This window comes from Drosophila ficusphila, unplaced genomic scaffold (assembly GCF_018152265.1).
Source record: "Drosophila ficusphila isolate 14025-0441.05 unplaced genomic scaffold, ASM1815226v1 contig_198, whole genome shotgun sequence".
NCBI lineage: Eukaryota > Metazoa > Arthropoda > Insecta > Diptera > Drosophilidae > Drosophila > Drosophila ficusphila.
Window position 1 is genome coordinate 10,436,298 of NW_025064092.1, and position 27,306 is coordinate 10,463,603.

Here is a 27,306-nt window from a genome sequence, read left to right on the forward strand (position 1 = left end):
TTCCCTGGCCCTTGCATTTATTTCCGTTTCTTGTCTCTTCGCTTTTATCAATTACATTTATAATTATTCATTATGTATATGTATGTATACAGTATATGCATATATGTATGTATTGCCGTATGTAAATATTCATATTAATATATATTTATTTTGTAAGATATCCAGCTGCAAAGGTTCTGGCCTAGGAACCAAAGAAATTCGCTTTCAAAGAATGTTTACAGAATGTTTAAAAAATGATATATCCGATACAAAAAAATTGGAAAAATGGGGATTGGGTAATGTTATGGGGTTATGGATTCAGTGCCCTGTGTTCACGCCCACAAAATCCTTACCAAAAAACGTACCGTTTAAGATAAATTACTTCTGAGGGTCTACAATTATTACACCATTAAAAATTGAATGGTCTGCCTTCTCTGCCAAATCACTTTGGTATTTGACTGTGTATATGCCTCAATTATTATATAAGTTTTATTATTTCTTATGCAGTATTTTCTTTCGATCTTTTCGTTCTTGTGGACACGAGCACAGGCCCCAAGAAGTTAATACCGACGAACAATCGGGATTGCTAACATCTTAATCAATTCTACGTGGCTTTGCTTTTACTTTTTATTAATTAACGCACTGTGTCCTCGAACTGAACTGAATTTCGTAATTGAACCTATTTGGTAATTTTAAAATTGGTCACAGTGCGTCGCCTAACTAAATCAATTGTAATGGGAATTATTCTACGAATGCTCACACTCATACCCGTATTAATAGGATCTACTCACACACATATTCCCCTTTACTCTTCGGGTGCTCGCCACTTGGCCAGTTTAATGATATTTGATTAAGCTCTTGCAAGCGAATCCTACTTAAACAACACGGCTGATATACATATAGACACTCAATATTATGACCTCAGATTCCTAATTATTGTTGAACATAGCAAACAACAAACCTTTCGGGAAGGAAATATACCTATCAGACAGCAAGAGTTTAACGTACTTTGGCCTGCCAAAGATCGGGTCTACCATATATTGTATTTGAGACAACCACTGATACACACACACAAATATATATGCAAATATACGCTTGATATTGTACGATTTGTTGGAATTAAATAATTACATAAATTCTTTGACGATTTCATTTCATTTGCAACACATCGATATCTGTATAAGTTTAAGATTTGCCTTGATATTTCCTTAAGATTTTTGTATAGTATTTGTATTCGCATAGTAATTCGGTATAAGTGTTTTGAAGTATTTCTTGTAGCAATACATATGTATAATTATTATGGTATAAATATAACACTCTGTTTCTCTTTAGCTTTGGGTTTTCTGCGGCTTTAGTCCGGGTATATATTTTATTGTACCACAAATAAATTTCGCGTGTTGGCCGATGTATGCAACATAACAATTGCGTTTCAAATTGGCCCGATTAACGATTTGCATCTCAAAAGTAACTCTAAAACACGACTATACTTTTTCGTACCATTACATCTTTACATATATTTCTATCTTTCTATACTCGTACTCGTATTCATTATTTGCATTTGCTTTTGTCTTTGTCTTATTCTTTGGTGTTTTCATTGCGTTTTCAATCTTAACCATTTGATTCAATCTTGTTTCGCCTCGTATTAACCAACACTACAAACTAACCATAATTAGAAAACAAAAAAGCAAAAAAAAAAAAAAATCATGTACACTCATTACTTTTCTACAGGTATCGTCATGCCTTGTCAATCAGAGGGATACTCCTAAACTATGCATTTGCTTTCGGTTTCTTAGCCTTCACTTTCGATTCTCAACACTGGCTGCCGGCGCTTCGACAAGCGTTTCAACACTGGCGCCTAGGAGAAATCCGTTTCTAATGACCTATTGTCTAAAAAAATATGCTTTCGCTGTCCTTAGGGAAATATATACCCAGATAAGTCAATAAATATTTCCTGATCTGTCGGAAATGGGAAACTTTAACTAGACACGCACACAACAACCGATCTAAAGATACTCCGAGACACACACATAAAAGAATGGTCTTTCCCTCGATTTTGGGACTACATAGTTTCTGTATTTTTATCTGAGTAAATTATAGCTGTCTAACGATTCCATTTTCTATACCACAATATATCCTTTCCATATATAAATATGCTGAGAGCTGAGTTTGAGAAACCAGAGGCTTTGAGATAGGTACTAAAGTTATTGGATCATATTAGCAAGTTGGAGGTACATTTGAGTCGAGTTTGCTCTTCAAAATAGTGCGGGTCGATTTGGATAGATGTAAAAAGTTGGAAAATCGAAGAAAGGGAACACTAATCTTCAAGAGGTTTAAAGCCACTGCACTGAACCTGTCCAAAAGAATAGTTTAAATCAAAATATAATGGAATTGAAATATATTTAAGTATTCTTTCAGACACCATTGCAGTGACTTGACGCCTCAAGTGATTACGAGTGTCAAACCCAAATTTAATATAAGACCATATTCACCTTCTAGGATTCCCTTGGAAAAAGGTTCGACCCCTTCTATTCACCTTTGACTTGTGGCTTTTGGTAATTAGTTTAGTAAAGTAAGTCCCATTTTGTTTTGCGTTATTGGAAAAGTATTGAAAACCTTTGTGTAGGAGACCGTTTTAGTTTTGCTTTAGTATTTTAGCTGCCGTGATGCGACGTTTAAATCCCCGGATTCCGCTCCCGCTTAGGAAATGCTGCACGAGTTGCGCTTGGCGCCCAAGCTCCGCTCCTGGATTCGCTGGAGGTGCTGCAGTTGGGCAGGAGTCGGGGCGTGGGAGCCCCCGCCGGCGGAGGCTGCTGCAGCTGCTGCCGCCGCCGAGGTGGAAGCGGAGGAGCCACCGCCCGAACTGTGGTGCTGTTGCTGCGACTGGTGGTGGTGGCCGTGGTGATGGTGGTGGTGCAGCGGGGTGCCGGGTCCGTTGTTGCCAATCTGCTGCGGCAACGACTGGCGCCGACGGCGCAGGGCCGGACTCAGATTGTAGGTGATCTTCGCCTGGGCGAGCAGCTCCTTGAACACCTGAAACCGATGCCACTTTAGCTGCGAAATTCTTCGGTTGACAAGCGAGTTGACTCACCTGAGTGATGTTCTCGTTGCTGGCGGCCGAGGCCTCCACAAATCCATTCTCCCAATCCACAGTCACCACCGATTCTGTGGTGGCGTACTCAACCTACAAGAGAAAATCAGAGGTTATAGACTCAAAATAATGTGACACAGCAGAGGGTTTTTGTAAAAGAACTATTTGTTGTAGAAGCGAAACGGCAAACCGTTTCAGCGCAACTATCAAAAATTAACTCATTTCGCATACATCTACCCACAAGAGCACAACCTCTGCTATCCAAACTAAAATCAATTTAACCCCGCACCCCCGAAAAGGAAACACGAACTTTATTATTTCTTATCGGTAACGAAAATCCCTTTAGACGTCTAAATTGCGGCGATAAATGAGAAAAAGGCAACAAAAAATGGCAAAAAAAAAAAAAAATAAATAAATAAAGAAGGTAAAAAAGGACAGGGTCTTAGGACGGGGCTAGAAATTTGCTGAGTTCGAACCGAACCGAACATCGGGGCTTAATTCTTCCAAATGAACAAACTCAAAGAGCGGTTGTGAGCAACTACAACAACAAAAAGGCACGTGAACCTCCCGATTTTAGAGCCACCGCTCCCCTCTCAACCCACCCCCTCCTTCCCAGGTTTAAAGCTGCCTCACCCAAAAAAGGGGCCCAGTATCACAAAGGCGACAACAAAAAGTTGATTTCGCTTCGTTGAACAAAAAAATACACCCAAGCTAAGGCGAAGGAGCCCCCAAAAAAAAGGAGTATACAGATGGGGAAGGGACACCGTGAGAAATGAGCAAGACATAAAGCTTAATTTAAGAACTTGTTCTGTATTTTTTCAAATTACAAGACAATGAAACTGGAAATGCTCTTTATCGAAAGTAAAACAATTGAGTTTAAGCAATGATCGGTTCAGAAAGGTTTTCCACAGCGAATTGATATTATATATCAACAGTTTTTCTTTTGGTGTATAATGAATATGATGAGATGGGGCGGAAGACAACTAGGGGTATCGAGGGGCTAAGCAAAGGAGCGCGACAGTCTGGCGTTTGATGGCAATTTGCATTTTTATTACATCAGAATTCGGTTAAAGTCAATACACGCAAACGAAGAACTCACTGTTGAGAAAGAAAGAAGACAACAGTGCGGCCAGTGGGCCCCAAACTACTTATGCATAAATACGTATAAAACGTCGAAAAAACGCACCAAATAAGTGACAAATAAAACAAACGAAAAACTCCAAGGATGGGGAAAAGATAAACAAACAAATTAAAATTTATAAAGCCCCAAATGAAGTTGACCAACTGTGACTGTCGTCGGAAAAAGGAGAACAAATAAAAAAGCAAAGGGATTTTAAATTGATAAATATATAAACAAAGTACCCAAAGGAAAGAAGTGCCCACCGAATTGCCAACAATTCAAGAACTTTTTCACATGCCAAAAGGAACTTCAATTCCATTTAAATCTTATTCTATTCTCAAAAAAAAATACTTGAAGATAAATTAAAATTATATATCTGACAAGGGAAACCAATTTATAGAAAATATCTACTTTTACTTGGCAACTCAATCTTTTCATACTAAATATCATGATTTAGACCGGGGAACTCTTAGCTTTCGGTTGAACAACTCAAATTTCCGGTTTCATTTCAGTTGCTCGCATTTTTGTGGGCTGTTTTCGCTTTCAAGTTTTGACAATCAAAGCAGAGTTTCCTTTGCACTTTTCCGCCGCAAACTTTCCGGACCCTACCATATACGTACCTTTTTTTGCGTGTGTTTTCTTTAGTTTTTATGCCCGGAATTTATTAGAATCACTTTGGTGTGTGGCCCTGAGGCCAGAAATTGGGTAGGGAAACTTATGTAGGGGTGAAATTCACCGGCTAAGCGATGCTCACTTAAGATATGCAAAGTACGACGGCTTTGGATCGACTTTCGCATCAGCTTGGCGGTTATGATTATTACCACATTTAAGGTTATTTTATTCGAGATTATTTCGACCACGTGGCAGCTGATTGCTCATTGTTGGCGAAAACAAAAAGAATTTACGTATATGTATGGAATGTTATAAACATATTGCTTTGGCGGTGACCCATAAACATCTGTAAGTTGGGTAGTTCAACGGAAACGGAAAACAATTTTATTCCCGACGGTTAAAACTATGATATAATCTACAGCTTTTCAAATTTCCCAACATTTAAAATGTTAACCGAAAAGCCACTCAAAATATAGTGTTAGATTCAGTTCGTGATGCTGATCGAGAATACATATATATTCTTTATGGGGTCTGAGGTGTCTCCTTCACTGCGTATAAACTTCTGACTGAAATTATAATAACCTCCGCAAAGGTATGAAAACAGTATGAATTTCATTTGGTGGGTATTGCATTTCTAATTGGCTGTCGCCGTGTTCCCATTTAAATGAATCGCATTCCTCATTTCAGTCTGCCGTTGGCATTTTATTTATATTTCCTCTGTCAAATTCTTGCAGCTCGTTTCTTTCGGGGAAATTTGCTATGCAGGAGACAGCAAAAGTTCTGCAACTTGCAGGAAAGTGGGGAAAGGAACCGCAGTTGCAGTTCTGATGATGCCCGCCGGCTTTTCATATTTTTACCAAACCTCCTTTTCTGGATGTTGCGTACTTTTCACTAATTATGCAAAAGCTGTCAAGGGAAGAGCGAAAAATGATGGCACAGCAAGAAATATTATTTAAAAATTAAAACGGGAAGTCCTTAGCGAAGTTTTTAATTTAAGCAGAAAAATTTAAGAAACATTTAAAGTTTTAAAAATAAGAACTCTTGTTTCTTTTAAATTTATTTCTGTTTCAATCTTTGATTTTTCCTAGTGCTTCCACATTTGATGTCATTTCATGTTGTATGAGTTTCGCGCATAGTTTGCACTTTATTCCAGCGCGTCTGTCTGTTTGTCTGAGTGATATTTTGTTGCATCCCCTCGACGGCCACGCCTTCGTTATTTGCCACGCACCGCCCACCGCCCACCGCCCATTTTGACATTTTAAATGTTACAATTTGTCGTTGCTTCTGACATCCGAAACAGCTGGCCAGTGTTTTATGTTCCTTGGCTGCTATTAAACTGCACCACAAATAAAGTGAATAGAGTGCGCATAAAGTGAGAGCTCAAATTGTACACACAGTGTTCACACTGTGCTCATCATTTTCGGATTTCGGGGAGCTCGGCTGCGAAAATTCCGACAAATTGTTTAACTAAATTTCTTTTAGCCCCCCACGCTGCCAGTTTGAAAGTTTTGATTAAACTGTTTGTCCTTTTTTCCACCCTCGGCCTGCGCGCTTCACAAACTTTACATAATTGCTAAAAATGCCTCGTGTCCCGTAGCCAAAAAAGGACATTTTCCCGGGCAGAGGGGCCCGTCAAAAGTGGCAAAATGGAGCGGTTATTGTATAAACATGCCTTCGAGCAAATGCCACACAGAAGAGACAACAAACTGAGCAGTCACACTTTCCTTCTGCATGAATAGCAATTAAAATTGATGCAAATTAGCAGAGCGAGCAAACCAATGACCTCTGTGTGACCTCCTCTCTCAAGACGAGGGAGTTAGGAATTCTTATTCTACTTACAAGAAACAAAGAATATATTTTTTATGCAATTTTAATTTAGGTGCTTGTCTTGTTGTGGAGTTCATTTTGTGGCTTAAAAATATTAAAGCCTATGTGGAATTCAGGGACATGTTAAGGACTCACCTCGCGTTCTGTTTCTCCATCGGCCAAAAGGTCGATCTTGTTGCCAACAACCACAATGGGTACCGCAGTGGTGGCTTTCGTTTCGTGGATTTGGTCGCGAATTGTGCGCACCTCCTCGAAGGTTGTGGCATCAGTTACGTCGTATACAAGGATGAAGGCATCTGCCGAGGATATGGAGAGAGCACGCATCGCCGGAAACTAAAAAAAACAGCAATATAAACATACATTTTATCATAAACAATTTGATGACAAACAATCATTAAATCTGTTTTTGCAAAAATTATTTTTCCATTTTTTCGACATTTTTTTTCGGTAAGACCTGCATAAAATGGCCAAAAATCATTTTATCTTAACGGGGAAGGAATTTTCTTTCATGTTTCTAGGCCTATAAAAAAGTTTTTTTTAGATTTCGGGAAATTAAATTTTAACAGCCAAACCGTTTAAACAAATAATCTTTAAGCCTTTGTAATGCAATGCCACGAACAATCTTAATATGCGCATTTTCAACTTTTGAAACGTCTGCCGTGGAAAAATGCGTGGGCAGGAAAATGAGTTAAAGTGTTGAACAAGGAATGTAAATTACAGCAACGACAGCCATCAACAACAATTGTTTCCTCAATGACAATTTGCATATTATTACTGACACACATGCTGGCATACGCACATACATATTTGAATAATCACGGATAATAATGTAAATTTTGAGTTCTATGCCCGTTAAACATTTTCACACTTTTCAAATTTCCCCTCAAGTGGAATGAAAAAGCGAGAGAGAAAAAAAAAACTTCCTTTCATGTGCGGGTGTGCATAATTTTCTAATGTTCTCGCCATCGAGCCAAACAATTTCCAAAAGAAATTGCTGCAAAATTGGCGATATAATCACACGGAAGTGCTTACGCAGCGTTTTAAATTTTATAATTTTGCTTGATTTTTAGCTTTGCGAAAGCAAAAGTGATACTACGCACCTTCTCTTCGGCCTTCAGTCAAGTCGCAATTTTTTATTAATTCGTAAAAGAGAAGCGAATGGCGAATATTTGCGGCAACAGTTTGATTTCCCTTCATAACTGCATTTAATTGCATTTATTCGATACACTAAAAAAAAAAGTGTTTCCGTAAGCCTTTACCATTCTTTTGTGTAAGATTCTGAAAATAAAAATAAAATCGTTTTTGTCGTAAAAACTTAAATGACGACGATTAAAACTAATGGGTAAAAAGAACGAAAATCACTTTGCCGTGCTGCATATACAAAAGCCACCGCATTTTGCAATCCTAAATTCCTTAATTAATATTTACACAAAAGTGCGCCCCTGTTTGTCTCTGGCTTAATTAAAAGTCCTTCATGGCTCCGCCACTTTGGCCCTGACCTCTGCCATGGGAACCATTGCCGCCGCCCAGCCCCCTTTCCCACCTGACCTCTGACCCCTTGTCATTGCATGTTCACAATTGTGGCAGGATGCCCAACCCGAAACTGAGTTCGCATGTGTACAATTTGTGAATTGTGTTTTGAATCTTTCAAATTCCCAGGACAACTGGGAGTACTCCACCAATTTTTCGGGGAGCTATGTTGATGGAGGTTTACACGTAGAAAAACTGGGAACCTTTAAGAACTGATATAATGTATACACTAAGGTATTTCGAAAGATTGTGCGGAATTCAATTTAATTTTCCAATTTATGTCAAATAGCAAGGAAATGATGGCTATGTACTGAGGGTTTTTTTAAATGCAATTTCACTGAATAGCATATGAATCATGGCACAAATGAAACGAATTAGAGCCACACATACACAAACACGAGCTTAACAGGGGGAAAAGCGTGCGGAAAATCGGGGAAACTGATTGTATAAGGTTGGGGAAAAGTGGAAAAACTGCGGCGACAGTTCACTGGCATCGTCGTCGTCTTCAGCTCCGTTTTCGTTTGTCAGAGGGGAGAGGCAGAAACCGCAGCCGCAGCATTTTGGGCACAAAATACATACGAGTGCTGGGAAATTCGAATGAATGGGTGGAAGAGTTGAATTTAAAAGTGGGCGGTAAAGTGGCACGGTCCCAGCAAACTTCACAAAACACACCCAGTCCTAATGGCTTTTAAAATCATGTGCCTGACGAGTTAGTTTCAAATTGACTACGCACACAGGCAAGTCGGGAAATTGCGGAAAAGGGAGACCCCGAGACTAGTCCGTGTTAATAAAAAGGCTACCATTGAAATGTGCAGGCCACTGAGAAATGAAAACCCAAATGAAAACCCCAACAAGCGAAAAACAAAAAGCGAATGCCCAAGGAAACCCTTAAAAAAGAATAACAACAAAAAAAAAAGATACAATGGCCAACCAAGTGTCATGCAGTTCAGATAACCCAAAAAGCGAGAAAGATAATCCTTGACCTTGTAAATGAACTTGAACCTGAACCCGAACGCGGAGCCCCAACCAAATGTAAACGTTTGTAAATCGGTAAATGCACAAGCATTGGTTGACAAATTGATAACAGAACTGAATAAAATTCATACAACCCTATTCCTGTCCGAATAATTTCATTTGTTTCTATTGTTTTGGCTTAAAAAACTTATTCTGCTTAAATTTAAAGTAAACTTAAAAAATGGATTTCATACAGAATACACTTTAATTCATTTTATGTTCTGAGAATTATAAAACTTTCTCATTTCTGTCTAGTTCTTGAATGCAAGCTTTTAAAACCTGTTTTGTTAAGCGCTATTCTTGCATTCAGCTGAATCATTATCATGGGACTAACAACTTTTCTTCTAGGGAATTTCCCTTGAAGTCTTTTTATTTTTTTTCTGCAGTTCTGCTCCTTGTTTTTTGCCAGAGAAGCCGATGTTTTCTTCCCATTAAAAACGAGTTGGGAATGTTTTTTTTTCTGCTATTGTTATGATAGCTATGATATTACTGTGAATAACACGCCCAAGGTAGAGAAGAGAAGTCGAATGGTAGCAGCTCATCTCCAAACTCTGAGCCTCAAAAACTTTGGTCTCCGGCATTTTCTACATTTGAGTTTCCCGTTGCACATACGCCCTGTTGCCCAATTTACTTTCTTTAGTCGATTTTCCACGACACTGAGCCGCTTCCTCTTCTCGTCTGTTCTATGTTAGCTGCACTCAGAGAAATTAGCACCCAATTAGATCTATAACTGTGTACAGTAAAAACCAACTATCAATGAAGGACAGTTTTAATTGTGTTAATGATGTTTAGCTAAGAATTTGATTTATAGTATTTGGGAATTTCAATAATTTGTTAAAATTTTTGAAGTGGCTATTCTGTTCCTGATGGCATCTCTTGATTTCTCAACGGACTCCAATTGTGTGACCTTTGTTTTACTCAACTCGAATGCGTTTTCTAGTCATGGATGCCAATGGAATTGCGGGAAACCCAAAGACCTCCAATGGCAATCATTTGGCAAATACTGCTGGGGAAATGCAAGCGCGCTTCTGGTATCTATCGCAAAATAATCGCATATTCTGTACAGTAAATTCAGGAGAGGAAACGATGCAGCCAGTTTTGTTGTTCCGACCGAAGTTGATTCAATTTTGGCTTGCACAAGGAAATTGATGCCGCACTCTTGCCAATTGCATCCCCACTGGGCGGAGGTAAACAAAAAACACGCACGCTCCTCTTAGTTGATTCGGCTTTTAACTGAAACAAAATGCAGAAGCTCTAACTTAGTTCGAAAGTCACTAACTAGATTTACACGTGAGCTTCCATGTGTCAAGCCCTTTACTCATTGAATTTACTATTCTTTGCTGCCGCAAGTCCTTGTCAATGACACATTTTAGCGTCGGACAGGGGAAGGCTTTTTTCTAATCTAATAAAAACATTTATAACAGCTCTGTGGTAAAAGAAAGCAGGTTGAGATTCTATGGGAACTAATTTGGGCAACCCAAATGAAAAGATTTTTCCAAGCTTACTGTTCTATTTTATCAAAGCCATGTGAGCAATCTGGAAGTACTTTATTTCGGTTAATCCATCACGATAATGTTAAAGGTAAACGATGGATGGCACATTTTTATTTAGTTCGGCCCTTCCTTCTTTCAATTGCTCTGATGTTGCCTACAACCAATGATTTTACCTTTTAATTCGATGAGAAACCATCCCGAGCCCTGAAAAGCCATTGTGGTCGGAAATGAGGGCACAATATTGAACACAGTTCGGGTTAATTTTAGCCAGAAAAAACATATCTCTCTTAAAATACCATTATGAACTCACAACGTTTGCGTTATTGATTTGCAAAATCGAAAATGTGGAAAAAAAAGGGTGAATGAATCCAATTACATGTCTGACTGGCTGGCAAACAATGGCAGCTTTTTGGTCTATTATTTTAGGCCAGCCTATTTTAATTACAATTATCGAAATTCGGCGAATAAGAGGTATTTCGCAACTCGACTCAATGGGAAAGAACACCTGCGGGATAATTATAGACGCTTTCATATTTTAAGGTCGTTTCATAAATATATTGTTAACCAATGAATTCAGGTTTCTTTATATTAGGGTCGCTGTCAAAGTTAAAGACTTCAAATAAAGAAAATACACTACACATGTAGTGTTTTTATTTTCATACCGTTGCTGTACATATTTAAAAAATATTTGCAAATTGGAATCTTTGTGCAAATACCATTTGCAAAAAGGTAAACAGTGGAGTTGTTCGTCGTGTTTTGCCAGTAATTTCAGTTGCCGCTGGAAATGCGGAACAAATATTGATAGAGTCCTGGACCACCCCAGGGGTGGTGGACAAAGAGGTTTGGGGGTCGGGAAATGGGATCGGAAGTGTGCGTGAGGTTGTGGTGGCCTGCGGCCTGTTATCTTTTGGCACACGCAAAAATATCGCTCATACGCATGGTGGGACCTTGCGGTACTAAGCCAGCGTGAAAACTATTTGGCCAAACTGCGAAAATCCGGGGGGTTTATGGCCCAAAGGATAGCGTGGCTTAAAGCCCGTTTCTGTTGGTTAGTTCCCAGTCTGTTACTTTTTAAACTGGTGAACCTGTAATTTTCTACTTTTAATGCAATGCAGCACTGCATTGCAAGAATCCATTGTAAAGTGTGGAAGTTATGACACAAATATAATCAATATAACAACAGCAATCGTGTTTCAGTCGCATCGAAACATTTATTGGCTTCAAATTATCTCAGACCTTGTATAACCCACATTTATGAAGATTATCCGTTGCGATACGCGGTGTTCTACGGGTGGCTGTGTTTGTCTTTCGCAGGAATGGGGAACAATGCCGCTTCTTATGGCCACTTGGCTGCAAATGATTGCGCATCCGCACCGTGGGCCGCACAGATGAAATGAATGCCGTGAAGTGGGCTGGAGATTGAAAAAGTGCACTTTTCAAGGGGCTTCCCACGGGTCGAAAATTTGCTTCCACTCGCCATCATCGCATATATATAGTAGGTACGTATATCAGGATTATGTGACACCAGACTTGACCCGTGCTCGTGCCCCTCGTCCTGCCGAAGGACCACTATTAAGGCAACATGGTGTACACATGTACACACTGCCCCATGATGTGACCTGCCACTAGGCGATTTATGATTTTGGCTCGGGGCACTGGCACTATAGCCCGCCGAAAAGCCCTAGTTGTTGTGCCCCTCCCCCCCCAATCCGAGACCCTCAACGGCTCAACGGCAGGGGTCGTAAAATTTATGAGCAATGCGTGAATGTGTTAAAATTTATGCCTCGCTATGTTGTTGGCTGGCTAAGGCTGATACACAGCCTTTCGGGGTGCGAAAAAGGGTGCGGGGTCTTGTTTATTTGGGCATCCATCATCAAGCCAGGGTTGCGATCCGCCTGATTTCCGAGCTGATTTCAACCGGGCTCCCCTAATGATTATCCCACTTCCAGGGATTCGCTTGAGCTGCCTAGCGAATCCATTTCATTAGTTTCATCCTCCCATCCTGTTGTTAGTTCTGTGTTCTGTATTCTGTGGCCAATTCACAGGGCCTCGGTGTCTTTTGTGTGATTGCATTGTTCATAAATCGAACGGAAGATGCCTGATGGCAGACGCCAGATGGAATTTGCTATGCTGTATGCTGTATGGCAAAAAATAAATCCAGAGCCTCTTATTAACCCTTCCAAATAATTTCCCTTTGTTCTCTCAGTTCTTATGCGGTAGCCTTCTTACTGTGTTGCGTATTTCGCAGTTGCCTTTTACAGGGAATACGAACCTACAAAATAACAAATTTTTAAGCCTTCTTCGGTGTTCTCATTATTATTTTTTTTTTTGATTTTTTTTAGTGCAATCGATACATGAAGGGCTCCCTCATTTTTCGCCAAGGACACAACGTCGAGTGCTGAATGTCGAGTCGAGAGTCACAGTTCAGTTGGCTTCACTGGGCTTGCAATCTCTGCCTGACTGACTCCATTTGTAGCATATATCCCGCATTGTGCCTGCATTCATAAGGTTTATAGTGTAGCGTAAGGTGTGCCACGCCCACCACGCCCGCTGCAGCCGCCCCCTCCTGCTGTTCGTTTTCATGAACAAGAGCATTTCAATTCACGCGCAGCGGAAGTGCCAACGAAATTGAATCGCAGGCTGTAATTTCCGCTGCAGCCACCTGAAGGATGATGATTACGACGATAATGACCAGGTGCTCCTGGAAAAATAAGCGTTCAGGTAGTAAAGTATTCCGGATCCGGGATTCGGGAACCAGAGCCGGAACAAGAACCAGTAACTGAACCAGAACCAGAACCAGAACCAGAACCAGAGCCCCGTCCAGTTGTCCGTCCAGCTGTCGCCCATTGAAAGTATATTGAAAGCAACTAAATGCTGATGGCGCCCTGTTGCAGCCCATTAGAGCCGGTTATTTAAAATTAAAAGCCCTGCTGCTCCAGGACCTCGGGGAACTAAAACTGGTGAAAGTCCTGCCACAGGATAAGCCAGCCAGGGCACCTGAGCACCGTGTACCAGAGGGTCCCCTTCAGCCCGCCTGGCCACAAACAATTTGATTCACTTAATGAAGCCAGCGTGGAGAGTGGGTACACTCATAAAATTACTTGCACTTATTATTGGACACTGGAAAATCTTTCCACTCAAAATGGCAACAAGTAAAGTTAGTCAACAGTGTACTCATTCAAATTTATGGTTTTTCAACCTATTGAAAATCGAAAATAATTTAAATAAATATCTATGCTGGGTTTTCTATTTGGGTTTCCCTTTAGTATCTGTACAATATTTTTTTTAGAGTGCAGTGGACTCACCTCATAGGAACCGGCGGTGTCGAGGATGTCGAGGGTGAGACTAACGCCGGCGATGGAGAAGTTGCCCTGGTGCATCTCCTCGATGGTCCGCTTGTATTTGGTGCTGAATGTATTGTAGAGAAACTGGGTGATTATCGACGTCTTGCCCACCTTGGCCGAACCCATGACGACGATTTTGTGGCGGGCGTTTGCAGGTCCGATGGCGTCGTCTACCGCGTTGTTCCTGCCCACTCTGCGTATGCGTAATTTTCGGGTGGTGGTGATGGCGAGGAACATGGAAACATGGAAAACATGAAAAGCATGAAACATAAAACGTGACTTGAGTGAGTTAAGTTTGTGCAATTTAATTAATTCCCTGGCCTGCGCCAGGCTTTGGCTCTCCATTTTGATGCATGATTTAATAACAAAACCCCCCCGTCTGCCCGCGCTGCCAATATCAATGGGTTTTTCTTTATCCCCATGGGCGACTCATTAAATCTGTGCGCCACATTTAAAATTAATCATTACGGCAACATCACAAAGCGGTAACTACGAGCCGAACCGAAGGCAGAACAAACAAAAGGGCCCTCACTTTATAAACAGAGTGTATTTACTGGGTGAATTTACTACCTGGTATACACAGCACACTCGGTTAGTGCAGGTGGGTTCGTTCTGCCTGCAAATTAATTGGGAATCGAGGGAATTATTTGCCTTTAGCAGGGCTGTCAGCTTTAAACGCAGCTTAAAATGTTGCAGACTAAGTGGGTTTTAAAAACAGAAAAAAAGAGCTCACAAAGATTGCTTGTGTACTTTCGCAAACTTTTAACATCGTTTCAAAACAAAAAGTATGAAATACTGTTTCTGTTTCTAAATCACTTTTGGACTGATTTAGTGCTTCGTAAGTGCTGGCATCTTTCCGTTGCACTAGCACTCGGATTCATTGCCAAGATGCTAACCGAAATTGGGGGGAAGTGCAGGGGAATTTCTTCGAAATGTTTCTGTCTGTTTTCGAAATGTAGAAACGCCATGCATGTTGGACGAAGGAACTTCGTTATCTCAGCTGTTTTTGCTGCTGCTGGTTGACAGCGAAAGTGAGCAGGAAATATTCTGGATGGGGAGGGGGAGGGGGGGGGGAGAACACGGACATCGGCGATGAAACTCAATGCCATTTCCGGGTGGACAATAGCCGCAAAGCCGCAGAATCCGAGGATGACAGCTCCTCCTTCTTTGCCCTGCGAAACGATAAATCAGGAAAGTCCAAGGGGAATCCAATGTAGGAATCCAAGGAGCAGAAGTGGCATAATTGTCCCAGGCAAGACAGCTAACCAACAACGGATCAAATTTGACTTTAATAAGCGCGATTTTGTCTTCTCTTCCCCTCCTTTTTTTCCTTTTTTTTTGTTATTTTTCCTAGCACCTTCCTGGCATTCTTCAAATACTTTTTGAGCGGACGGGGAAAAACAAGGGAATACAAATAAGAAAAATGTAATCAAAGGCCCGCAGAACATGAAATTCTTGTCCTGACAGGCGAAACAAAAGAAAAGTATGCAAACTAAGGACGGACAGGAAAATGCTGTTTCCCTTTTCCCATTTGCCCCTTCCGTCGACCGCTTAAAATTTCTTGCATTTCTTAGTCCTTTGAACTTGATGAAGAAATGAAAATGTTTGCACCGAAAGTGAAAACAAAGATGCCAGTTATGAGTTGCCAGCTCATCTGGCCGACGAATCCTCCGGCGAGTCAGATCTGACCGCATTGTCCTCGAAAAGCTTTTCCTGACACTTTTCCGATAAAGTTCAGCTTAAAATTTTGCACGTCTCGTTTGGGTTTCCTCCCTTTCTGCTGCTTAAATTCTTTTCGCAATTATCCCGGGCAGCGATTGAAGTTTGGACTGCCAACAGTTTGTTACTCGGGTTATCTCGGGTTGACTTTGTGCTGACTTTGCACCAGGGATTCCCAATGATTTCGGTGCAAAGTCCACCATTAAACCTACACGCGTCTGCCATTTGTCACCCCGTAATACCGCCGAGATATTTAAAGTCGCCTATGTCGGCTTAGCTTTGAGTTTAATATGAATTTGTGGGTAGTAATACCGGTTGAAGTGTAATGAATTGGTAGGGCAATTCGTTCGGGATATATCTCGTACATGCCAGCTAAATGCCTGTTCAAGAGCCTTTTTACTGAATCAATAAAACATTAGAATGTCTTTTTATTGCAATTGGGTAATTTAATGAGTCATATAAGCTAACTATTACTTCAGGTGTGAAGCCTTGGGGCTGCGTCTTTTTATGAGCCTTGAATATTGGCGTGCTTGGCCAAAGAAGCATTTTCTTTTCGCGCTTATTCCACTTTTGCATACCCGTGTGCTTTATAACCAGTTGAGGGAAGTATACGTAAAACCCTGTCCACATGCTACTTTTAGCCTTTTTTCTGTTTTCTGTTTTTTTTTGTGTGTTTTTTGGGGCTTTACTCAGCCATAACTTACTTGTCACGCTTTGGTTTATCCTCGGCATTGTCATCCTTCATGAAAGAGGGCTGCAGGCTGAATCGGCGACGCAAGTGACGGCCACGCATCCTGCAATCCTTGGTATCCCCGGGTGTCCTTGTTGTGCGACTAGTACTTGTACTTGTAAATCAACGCCCCCTGCTCAGTGCTCAGTGCTCAGTGTTCCTCCTTCGATTCGGGCTGTGACGTTTTATTATCAGCAGTCAGTGTAAGTGGAGCAGTAACTGTAGCGCTAACTGGCAAACTGTTATGGCCACGTTAACGGTCGGTAGTTGGGTCCTTAGTCCTTAGCCCTTAGTCCTTAGTTTATTATTAGCCCCGCCAGCGTTTTTCCCTTTCCGCCGCCGCCGGAAAATGCAAATATTTGCTCTTCTTTCGCGCGTCTTACGTTTCGTTTTAATTACGTGACTCGATGATGATAATTTCCTTGGCAAATTCCCCTGTTTACCTGCAGCTGGAAAATGTTCTGAATGAGACAAAAAAGCCATAAATTACAGGGCCCTGCTTATCTTTCTGCAGCTGGGTGTCAGCATTTGATAATTGAAATTCAAGTAAAAACCGTTCGGTTAAATAAATAACAAATAAATACCAAAATGAAAAACCGGCGCGAACCACAATATATATTGCACAGAAAAATGTAATTTAAAATAAAGAGGAAAGAGCTGTGATTGTTTATTCAGTAATATTTAATACTCGACTGACACACTATCGTTCATCAACGTTTTTATTTGATTTTAACGAATGCTATAGAAGTGTATGCTACATAAGGATCAGCTGGCGTTTTTTTTTTACCCACTCTGATCATAAATTGTTAGTTTACAGGATTGCCTTTCTTGGAGAGCATTTAAAAAAGTTAAACTTACTCCGAGCTGGCAAAACTCTGGCTAATTAAACAGATTTATGTGGGGCGTGTCAGTTGAAAGCCCTTGGTCTCTGTCTTTTTCAGCTTTCTTCGCGTGCAGCGCTCCTACTAAATGCTCTGCTACTTATTTTAATTTTATGGCTATTTTTGTAGCAGCTGCTTTTGCTCTTCCTTAACTTTATTTATGTTAACAGTAGCAGGGTGAAACGCAGGTTGGCTGACATTAATGCGACTGGATTTACAATTGCCTGATTAATGTTGTAATGATCAAATGCATTTCAAGCCAACAAATGTAACTAAAGGTGCAACTTAACCCAACTTAACCAACTATCCCTCGAGTATTACCATGTGAAAAAAGAGCGTAAAATAAAATGCGAAATTCTTTCCGTTCCCTTTGAGCTCTGGACAATGTGCAACAAACTTCCAGTTGCAGCAACACGAGTTGCAAGGAAGCAGCTGAAATCGCTGGAAAATGCCTTGAAATCACTCAGCACTCAGAGCCGGAAACCTCGGGCAACTCAGGAAGCAGCCTTGCGTCTGCGAGACTGAAAAGCAGACGAAAACCAACTCGATTGTTGGGCATTATGCATTTTCTGTGGCTCTCAAAATGGATCAACTCACTCCATCCGGAAAACAGCACTCAAAAAAAAAAAAAAAATGTGGAAGGGAGAAAGTGCTTCCTACTTGCAATGCAATAAGGCAAACTATTAATTGCAGTTGTCAGTGAATTTAGAGGTTAAACTTTAATCAAAATAATTGGCTGACTTGTAAAAATTTTAATGACTGCATTATTGTATAAATATTTGTATAAATACAGTTTAGTGTTTAATTGCTATGATTTCTTATCCAGAGTTTAGAGGACTAATGTAGATATACATTTTTCGGGCGTTTTCCTTGCCTACTTTTTTAAACATTTAAGATTTGCCTTTGATAAGCTCCTTTGCTTTTTCAGAAGACTAAAGACTGAAAGGCGCTTAAGCGAGTCAGCTTTGGCAGCTGTGTGTGCTCTCTTTTTTCGTTTTTTTTTGTTTTTTTTTTTTTTTTTTTTGTGTAGTGTGTGCAGTAGGTCTTAAGACCAGTTGATCTGAACTGCCAGTGAAACTTTGGCTGCGGCTTAGGAGCCCAAAAATTTGCTCAAGTTAAACGAGTTGCGGCATATTGATTGCAGTCAGCTGAATAAATGGATTATCGTGGAAAGGGGAGGATTGGCAACTGGGAAGAAGGTTTTCGGTAGTTAAAAGGCGTTCGGAAATTGTCAGCGTTTCTTGTGTTTTGTTTTGGGGTCGCCTTAGTTCCCTTTACTAAATTAATTTGTTTAAATTTTTCGTCAGACTTCCCCTCTTTGTTTCATATCTGCGACCAGAGTTTGAAGTCTAGTTGAAAAGCGGCGGAAAAAATTGAACTTTTCAATTGGACTTGAACAATTCGATTTGCATAAAGTTTAGCACAAGTCGACGAAATTGCCAATGCAATGGTGGAAAATGGGGATGGCAAAGCTCAGGGGATGGAAAATAGAGCACAGGTTTTTCCGCTCTAGTTTCCCAGACTATAGAATGTTGAGAAAAATCTTGCTTAACTATTTGCAAATCGATATCTCTGCCCTTTTCATATTTTAGATAAAACTTTGGTAATATTTTTTCACAATCTTGGGCCATAAACCAATCAAACTCCACAATAACATAGGTTTTTTGAAGATAAATGACCTTGACATCGCTAGTCGAGGTTTAAAAACGTATTGAAGTGGAAATTAAAGAGGCACTTAAAGTATTTTTACAGGCAGTGTTAAAGGTGCTTTCAATGTAGCTAACCATTAAATTTATTATAAATAACATTTAAATTCAAGGTATTTTCTATTCAAGACGGCTTCTTGCTCCATCGTTTTCGTCTCCTTTCGCGTTGTGCTTATTTTATTATCTGGAACATTTTTCGCTTTACATTCAATGCAATTTATGAATAAACATAACGATAATAATAATAATAAATCATTGAATGCTGTTGGGGAGGGTCGTAAAACGTATTTGGAAATAAATAATCGTGAAACGTAGCGCACATAAAATGAAATAATTGAAATGCAGAACTGCCGAGGGGGAGCACAATTCGACAAATTTAAGCTGAGGAAATTGGGATATTTCAAGGTAATCCGAGTGTGTCGGTTTGAAGAATCCAAAGGAGTTTTGCTCCTGAAAGCTTGTGGAAAAATGTCTGTCGATATACGAGAATATTGCAGAGGATTTTCCATGAAATGTATTTAATGCAAAAAGGTTCAGTAGTTCGGACATAGATTTGCTGGGTGGCCCTTTCCCTAGAAAGTGTTTCTGTGGTGGGGCTCGTATGCGCCAGATTAGCAGGACTCCCCACGATCCGCTCTTCCCCACTTCCAGCCAGGGATCCTAATGTGCCACCTAGCCGCTGTGTTTACCGGAGCTCATGTGTGTGGGTGATGTTCGTGACCGGCCCTGAATGCACTGGCTCACCTGCCCATCTGCTCGCCTTTGCAAAAGCAAAGGCAAAAGCAAAAGCAACCCACCCACACCACCACCCAAGCATTCAGCCAGGTGCAGCACTAAAATTGAAAAGCATAAATACTTGTGTACATGTACTATAAACATAAAGCTCTCCCAGTACATAGAGCTCATAGCAGCTCTTTGGGCGATGGGGCTCCTGCGGAAAGGGCCACAAAGTGCTGGGTATGCCACCCCATATATCCCCCCACATACCCCCCTCATTTTACCCCCAAATTTTACCTCATTTCTGTCGCGTGATATTTAATTTGGTGGTTCCAGAGGGGTCCACATAAAAGGATGGGCGGGTATTAGCGATTACCAAGGGCTAGGCACATTATTTCCTCTGGTGGGATACAACTTTAAACTGGGCGAACACGGAATTCAGATTATTATTCAGTGGCATTGATTGTGACAGGATGGCCACGATTCGAACTTAAATATCAATAACTAGGGGTAATAAGGACATCAATCCGGGAGAGGCGTCGGGCGTCAGGCGTCAGGATGAGATGAAACGGAACAAAGGACAGCAACAATTGGCAGAGCAACAGGCAACAGGAAACAACAGAAACGATGGCCAGAACAAACAAAGATAAACTGCTGAATTCCTCTGGGGGGCCGCAAAATAAATTTCCTTTTTCTTCGTTTTTGGGCTTTTGCTTGGGCAGAATGCTAATGAATCGGGGGAGGTGGTCCCTAAAGTTGAATATAGGGGTTGTAGGCTGTGGAAATCTGATGAAAAACAAATAAACAATCAGAGCCAAGGAAAGCAAGGAGAGACGGAATGAAATCACACAAAAGAAACAAAGCGAGGTGTTTTTTTTTTGTTTTTGGCAAAAATCGCCTGCAGTATAAAAATATATGACAAAACAATGACAATGCAGTGCTGGCCTCGAAAACACAATTTTTTCCCGGTTTTTTGACTCTGATGCGTAACACCTAAATTCTGAGGAGGCTTTAGAAAAAAAAGGCAACAGTCATGCAAAACGAAAGCGATTCCGAGATCGAATTGAATTAAACGAAAAATAAAACCAAAAAACCCAATAGTTGATGATTCAAGATGATGTTCGTAATTTAATCTGTGGTTATTCATACAAATATATTTGGGGATATTTTCACAGAAATTGAAATGTTATTTTGGAAAACCTAGTTTGGAATCTCCAAGTGACCTTAGCAGTTACCAAAATAAGGAGCTATTAAGAGATTTACTACTTTCTACCCCCATAAACTAAGCCCCGTAATCAGACCGCATTCGGCATTAGGCCCAAGTCTTTGTGGCATTTCGCATTCCCGTCGCCCATCGAGTTAAACTTGTCGAAATTGATTTGAATATATTACACTTACACTATACAGGAGTTTTATATGCGTACACTTTGATATGTCGGAATCAGCAGTTGTTAAAGTAATTCCGGGTGGATGAGGTAAAAGGGTTTGGGGCTCTTTCAGATCGGCTTAATCGCAAAGCCGCAGCCAAAACGAGGGCTCAAGTAATTATAAATGCCATTTTGTGTCGGTTTTGTTTAGCATGAAGAGATAAGAGAGCGGTTTTCGTTCGGCTGGTTGTCTGTGGGGTTAACGGGCGACATGCATATTTATCATTTATGTAGGCACAAATTGTGTCTGTCTCATGAATGACACGAAAAAGGCAATTTAGGCAAACACACACACGCACACATTTAAAGCCCCACAAACAAGGGAGCAAGGGAAAAGGGTGACATCTTCGCCGCAGGCATTACAAAAATTTCACACACACTCGCCGCAAAAAAACAGAAAAAAAAAAAATATGAAGAAAACAGAGCACCCGCATTTTTAACAAGCAACAAATAAAAGAACTAACTAGAGTAGCAACAAATAGTTGAAAACAACAACCAGCCGAAAAAAAGCAACAACACTTGCTGGCTCTTATCATTGGCAGCAAGAATTGGGCCAAAAGCGTTTATAACTCAAACTCAACTAAAGTCAACGAAGTGTACACAAGGAGAAAATAGAGCCATGATCACTCTTTACTTTAAAATTTCAGTTGAACAAAGCGGAACTCCCAATTTTTCTAAACTGTTTGTTTGATTGTAAAAAGAAACCCTTATTTTATTTTCATTGTTGAATTTCCTCCTAATTGGTTATCTTGGGGAATTTTTTTTTTTGGTGCATAGAAGCCAAAGTCTGAGTTGTGAATGCTGAGGCTGGGGACATTTTCCACGAGGAAAAGCCAATGACCCAAAGCAGCCAAATGACATGCCGGCACACAAGCGCTGCTTATCAGCCATGGGCCATGTGTTTGGATGTGGATGTGGATGTCGATGTGGAAGTGGAAGTGGTGCTTGTTGCTTGCCACAGTGGGGCAAGTGGAAGATGTGTTTCTTGCATTTAGTTGAGGTTTCGCAGATTTGGGCTTGGAACACAAAGGTCATCGATCTGTTACTTGACGACTGGAGAACTTAAAACTAAGTTAAAAGGAATGAATGAAATATTGTGCACTTCATGTAGAATTAAAAAAAGAAAAACGCTTGATTTTCTTTTCTTTACAGTTGCCTAAAAACCCATAAGACCATTGTGCGATGTTGTCTTTTGTTTTGCCGCTCTAGTTTTCTGTTTTCTGTTTCCTTGGCTGTCAGTTCGCCAGTCTTCCGCTGTTCGACTTCATTTTCACGCCTGCAACAGATTCAGCTCAAAAACACGAAAACTACAACTCCAACAACAATAGTTGGCAGATATATAATATAACAACCGACAAGAAAAAGGAGCAACAATGACGTCTACGATTTGTTAGAATTTTTATAGTGTTGGAAATTATAGCCCGGATACTTGTGCGTGTACATATATATAAAAAACACCAAAAAAAAATGGGAAAAGGTTTTCTTAGCCTGGTTTTCTTAGCAAGGGTATTGCCAGAGAATAAAAAAAATATTGATGTAATGAAAACATTATTTTGAGCCATGAACCTGCACAATTGCCTTTCAGCGCATGATTCTTGCAAGTGTAATGCGTGCTCGTGCTAATGAGACAGTTTCCACTAGTTTCGTGTATGTGTTGTCTTGAATTTTATCCCCTAATGAACTGTCCCCCGACTTGGGAGCTGACTTGTTGCTCTCTGCTCCCCTCACTCCCCTCCCACTGGCGTACGTACTATAGAGTATATCCAGCCGCAAGCCATGCGCCTCTTCTGGGTGTCACATTGTCGTCGTTTCAATTAGGGGTTCAGCTTCCCTGCGACGACATCGGGGACGAAGGGGATTGGATTCGGAATTGGAATTGGAATATCTGAATGGATAGCTTTATTCGCGATAAGCGAGATAGGAAATTCGCAATCGCGTCAATCAGTTACAGCCCTTTGCAAATCAGGTGAAAATCGAATCGTTCGGCTCAAATTAGACAATTAAATTTAATTAACAAATTGTTCCAATTTTAAAAATGGGAATATTAAAAAAATAAATACAAAAAAGAGAACTCAATATGGTAATCTGCAAAACAATATGTAGTTGTTCTATATCACTCTGTTGCCGCAAATCCAGGGAAATCGTTCGGTGAATTCGCTCAGAGCTCTCTTAATCCCGCCATTTCCGAAAACTCAGGGATACCCGTGGAGTGGAGTTACAAATTCCTCGGGGAGTTAATCTGCATGGCAGTCATAACAATGAGTGGGCGATTACACACGAGACAGATAAGAGAACCCATATATATCTTTCTGCTGATTGAGCTGGTAAAACGGTGGCCCAAAAGAAATTTCTATGTGTGTCTAAGACAAAAGGCCATTAAATCGGGGAATAGGAAGTCGTAAAGCCAGCCATTAACAGATCCCAAAATGTACACTTAAGTGTTCGGGGAATTCCTAAAAATATTTGGGAAAAAAATAAGATGCGAACTTCCATCCACATTGATGAGTAATAAGTGTAATAATCGGCAGTTGGCCATGACAATGGTTACACTCGCTGCCAATAGAACGGTTTATCTGTGCGTAGAATAACATTTTATCGCATTATCGATTGCGATTACTCAGTTAATGAATTAAACATACACATACACGGACATCGGGGGAGATATATAAAACTCCTTCGGTGCAGTTTCGCCAAAAAAGAATCCCATTCAAGCAAAAAGCTGCGACAAGTCCGATAAGAAGTCAGCCAATAATGGCACAATAATAAATCATTGCCGAGGCATACAAACAAAACCACACAAAAAAAAAAATTAAACCAGCGAAACTACGCTAAAAGTTTGCTCATAAAATGCCTCGCAGCCAACGCGTCGTATGCGCAATGTCACCCAGCTAGTATAATTTACGATATCAAAATATCACAGTAAAAAAAACAACAAAAAACTTCATTGAATTAATTATGACAAGCGATGAGTTTATTTATGATCAATGTTGATTACAAATGAATTATCGTTTGCCAAATCGGATCGATGATGATGTTGCGGTAGCCAGCGAATATCGGTAAAAAATATTTTGGCGATTTGTTTCGAAACTTCAGTCAAGAAAATATTAGTTTATATTATTTATATTTTTTATGGTTTTTGATTTGCCTACTTTGTTTCATTAAGTATTGAACGAAATAAGTTTATTGAATCAATTGAACCAAAAATTAATTTTGAAAAGGTTAAAAGGTAAACAATTTACAACACCTATATATATTTTTCACTTAAAACTGCAAAGAATTTAATTAAGGATTTAAAATTATTTAAACAGATTCAAATTCAATTTTCGAACAATTTAAAGATTTTTTTATGTAGATTGCTACAAGGTGGTTTTTTTTTTGGTACCTGTGTTCACCAATTGTTTTCCAAATCAATTAAAATTTTGTGTTATAAAATCCAAGTTCCTAGACACTCAAAACACAGAAGCACAAGTTGAAAAAAAAAGATTGTCCACACACTGGGCGAGAAGAATTTGAATCTTTCGCTCGGTTTTTCGCTAGGATGCTCTTTTGTTTCTGCCTAGAAGTGGACTGTTTTGTTGGCTTGTTGAGATAAAAAGTTTGGGGCAGCAGCGATGGAACAACACGCTGCGTTGAGTTCCCGGGAAAAACTGGCAGCGAACCGAGCGTTACACTTGATGCATGCCCGAAATTGAAATCGCCCGACCGAGGAGACCATAACGAACCTCGATCCGAACCTGAGTCCGGACGACAGCCGAAGTGTGCCAAGGTGAGAGACGCTTTTGTTGGGTGGTGGCAAATGGAAGTGGTTTTTGGGAGGAAAAGCGCCACAAGTGCATGCCGAAAAACGAAGGAAAGCCAGCACAACAAAGCCGAAAGAAGTGAGTTTTCCATCTCAGTGACAGAGTAACCTCCTCTTCCGAATGTTGGAAAAGCGGGAAAGTCGAGGTGAAAGCGGAGCGAAGCTTTAGCTGAATGCAAAGCTTTTCCTTTCGGAGCTTTTCCGCTGAGCAGATGCAACAGCTACGGGATAGAGATGAAAAAAGATACATTCAAATGCTGCAGAAAGGTTAACTGAAAACGTTATGATGGATCGGAAGACGGAGCCAAATAAATGGCATATATTGCTCAACACAAATGATATATACTATGCCAAACGAGCACATTTTTTTTGAGGGGGGAAAATGTAAGAACAAATAAGCCTTGAAGAAAAATAACAGAACAGCAAGCCTTGGAAACTAATTCCAATTTTGTCATTTCTGAATAGCAGGCCTTTTTTGGACTAGTCTCAAAACAGTTCTCCTTTCACATCAGTTTTCACATAAGCTCCGAAGCGCCAAGTCAAATTATAGAGATATTCACCCTTTTTTTTACACAAAAATGCAACCGAAATCTTTTACAATTTCCGTGTTTTATCTACTGACATAAGTGAACATATATATATTATATATTGAAAGTGAACATTTCAAATTTTCTAGCTCCGTCTTGCTAAAATTTATTCCAGTTTTTTCACAATATTATATTGAAGCGGAAGATGGAATCGTAAGTAAAGCTATGTGAACAAAAGAACAAGCAAACTCCATGAAGGTTACCACAAACTAAGTGAATTGGTTGTTCCACAATTAAGTTTAGGTTAGTAACCTAATGACACACAGGCAAGGGAAGTAAGTCGGTCTGTGGATAACTCCCCGAGGTTTGGGAGTGGTGGGTTACCCACCCATCCCTTAATCCTGCGCCAGGACAACACCGCCAAAAGCCTCTGCAATTCCGCAGTGCCAGCGTCATAAATCTGTTTATATTAGTTGTTAAACAGGTCGTATACGCGACGTGCTTGTAGCAGTCGTCTTCAGATGCACTCAGCTGCAGTTGAAAGACGCCAACAGTAAATAAGATATCAGCCATTTTTCATCTAGGTTTTAGAGTCGACAATAACCAATGAGATAGTTGCTTTCATATAAGAAACCTCTTCAATAAGCTTATATTAATTGTATTTTTGTTTACTTAAGCAATATGCCAGTCAAAAAGCAGAAGCCGAGTCCAAAATTGCTAGCACATCGCATAAGTACCAAGGTTTTATTACCGACCGTCTGTGATATTCTTCAGGAGCAAAAAGCCGCCGACTATCTCGCTATCCGGGACCAATTGAAGGTAGGAACGACTCTATTTGATCGAAACCAATATCGTTTCACTGATACATTTACATTGGGACATAACTTTCAGATCAAATTGGGCCTGGGCTCCGATTGCCATATTCGTCAACCCTTACTCCGCACGCTGAAGAAGGGACTCTTTCAGGAAAAATTTAAAGTTAGAAATGGGAAATTTAGGCTTTTGCAGGAGAAACCCAATATTGAAGAGAAGTCGAATCAATCTGTGACCTTGGTAAAGAAAGAAAATTTTAAGAGGCCAACTTGCAGTGCCGCCAAGAAGAATACTTCAAAATTAATGCCCAAGAAGAACATATCAAAATCCAAAAAGCTAATTCAAAAGCGTGTTATGAAGAAAAGTGTCTGGACAATTACTAAAACCTCAAAAAGACGAAATCGTGATCGTTACGACATGGTGATAATTAATTTGACCATTCCCAATGGCGAGGAATCTTAACTTGAACTAAGAATCAGAGCTCGAAATCGTTCCAAAATTAGCTGATGCATTTTGAATACTTAAAAAAACAAAATATTGAAACGTAACTCGAGGAAAATTAAATGTTTAACATGGGACTAATGTGAAAATGTAACTATTTAAACTATGTAGTTTTTCTTTCATCCAAAACCTGTGCCAGGGACAACAATCGCAGTTGTTAACATGCAAATCAATGCCAGCTTTAACATCTTTCGATGTCACTTGTACTGGGGAATACTTGGGGCTCAGTTGGCAAGCGGCTTGTATGTGCATGGCATGCAACATTTCCGCTTCGTCGGTCCAGAGTAAAACCACCCAACCACCCGACCATCCGCCCAACCCACTTCGCCGCATCCCAAACATCTGACGCCGTTTAAGCAGTTGCGAAGACCTAGGAAAATATCAATCGTGATTCCAAAGTGCTTCAAACGTGGAAAAAACCGATTGCCGTCCCAAGTCATTTTGTTTTGTTTGCTCATTTTAAAGCTCTGGAAATAGTA

General features: G+C 40.2%; 2 protein-coding genes across 5 annotated transcripts; one reads left to right on the forward strand and one right to left on the reverse strand.

Annotated features, from left to right (window-relative positions):
- Window positions 1-24,821, reverse strand: LOC108092974 (ras-related protein Rap-2b). 4 transcript variants are annotated; one of them, XM_017192865.2, is made up of 6 exons: window positions 24,570-24,821; window positions 16,431-16,899; window positions 13,969-14,200; window positions 6,762-6,959; window positions 3,068-3,160; window positions 1-3,009 (listed from the first exon to the last, which is right to left on the reverse strand). In XM_017192865.2, the coding sequence occupies exons 2-6, from the start codon at window positions 16,517-16,519 to the stop codon at window positions 2,677-2,679; spliced, it is 945 nt and encodes a 314-aa protein (XP_017048354.1). In that variant the 5' UTR covers window positions 16,520-16,899; window positions 24,570-24,821; the 3' UTR covers window positions 1-2,676. The 4 variants fall into 4 exon arrangements, with proteins under 4 accessions (XP_017048354.1, XP_017048352.1, XP_017048353.1 ...); XM_017192863.2 differs by having other exon boundaries at window positions 16,431-16,905; XM_017192864.2 differs by having other exon boundaries at window positions 16,431-16,917.
- A 649-nt stretch (window positions 24,822-25,470) lies between these two features.
- LOC108092829 lies at window positions 25,471-26,930 on the forward strand. Its single transcript, XM_017192633.1, has 3 exons — window positions 25,471-25,726; window positions 26,191-26,332; window positions 26,405-26,930. Exons 1-3 carry the CDS (start codon window positions 25,719-25,721, stop codon window positions 26,786-26,788), a joined length of 534 nt encoding a protein of 177 aa, XP_017048122.1. The 5' UTR covers window positions 25,471-25,718; the 3' UTR covers window positions 26,789-26,930.
- Window positions 26,931-27,306: the final 376 nt, after the last annotated feature.

Excerpts from the sequence above, each read along its gene's own strand:
- LOC108092974 (XM_017192865.2), bottom strand. The coding sequence starts at position 16,519 with ATGCGTGGCCGTCACTTGCGTCGCCGATTCAGCCTGCAGCCCTCTTTC. Across the intron at positions 6,960-13,968 it reads ACACCGCCGGTTCCTATGAG|TTTCCGGCGATGCGTGCTCT; the intron begins GTGAGTCCACTG and ends TGTTTTTTTTAG. Across the intron at positions 3,010-3,067 it reads GCAACGAGAACATCACTCAG|GTGTTCAAGGAGCTGCTCGC; the intron begins GTGAGTCAACTC and ends CATCGGTTTCAG.
- LOC108092829 (XM_017192633.1), top strand. Across the intron at positions 26,333-26,404 it reads CTATCCGGGACCAATTGAAG|ATCAAATTGGGCCTGGGCTC; the intron begins GTAGGAACGACT and ends CATAACTTTCAG.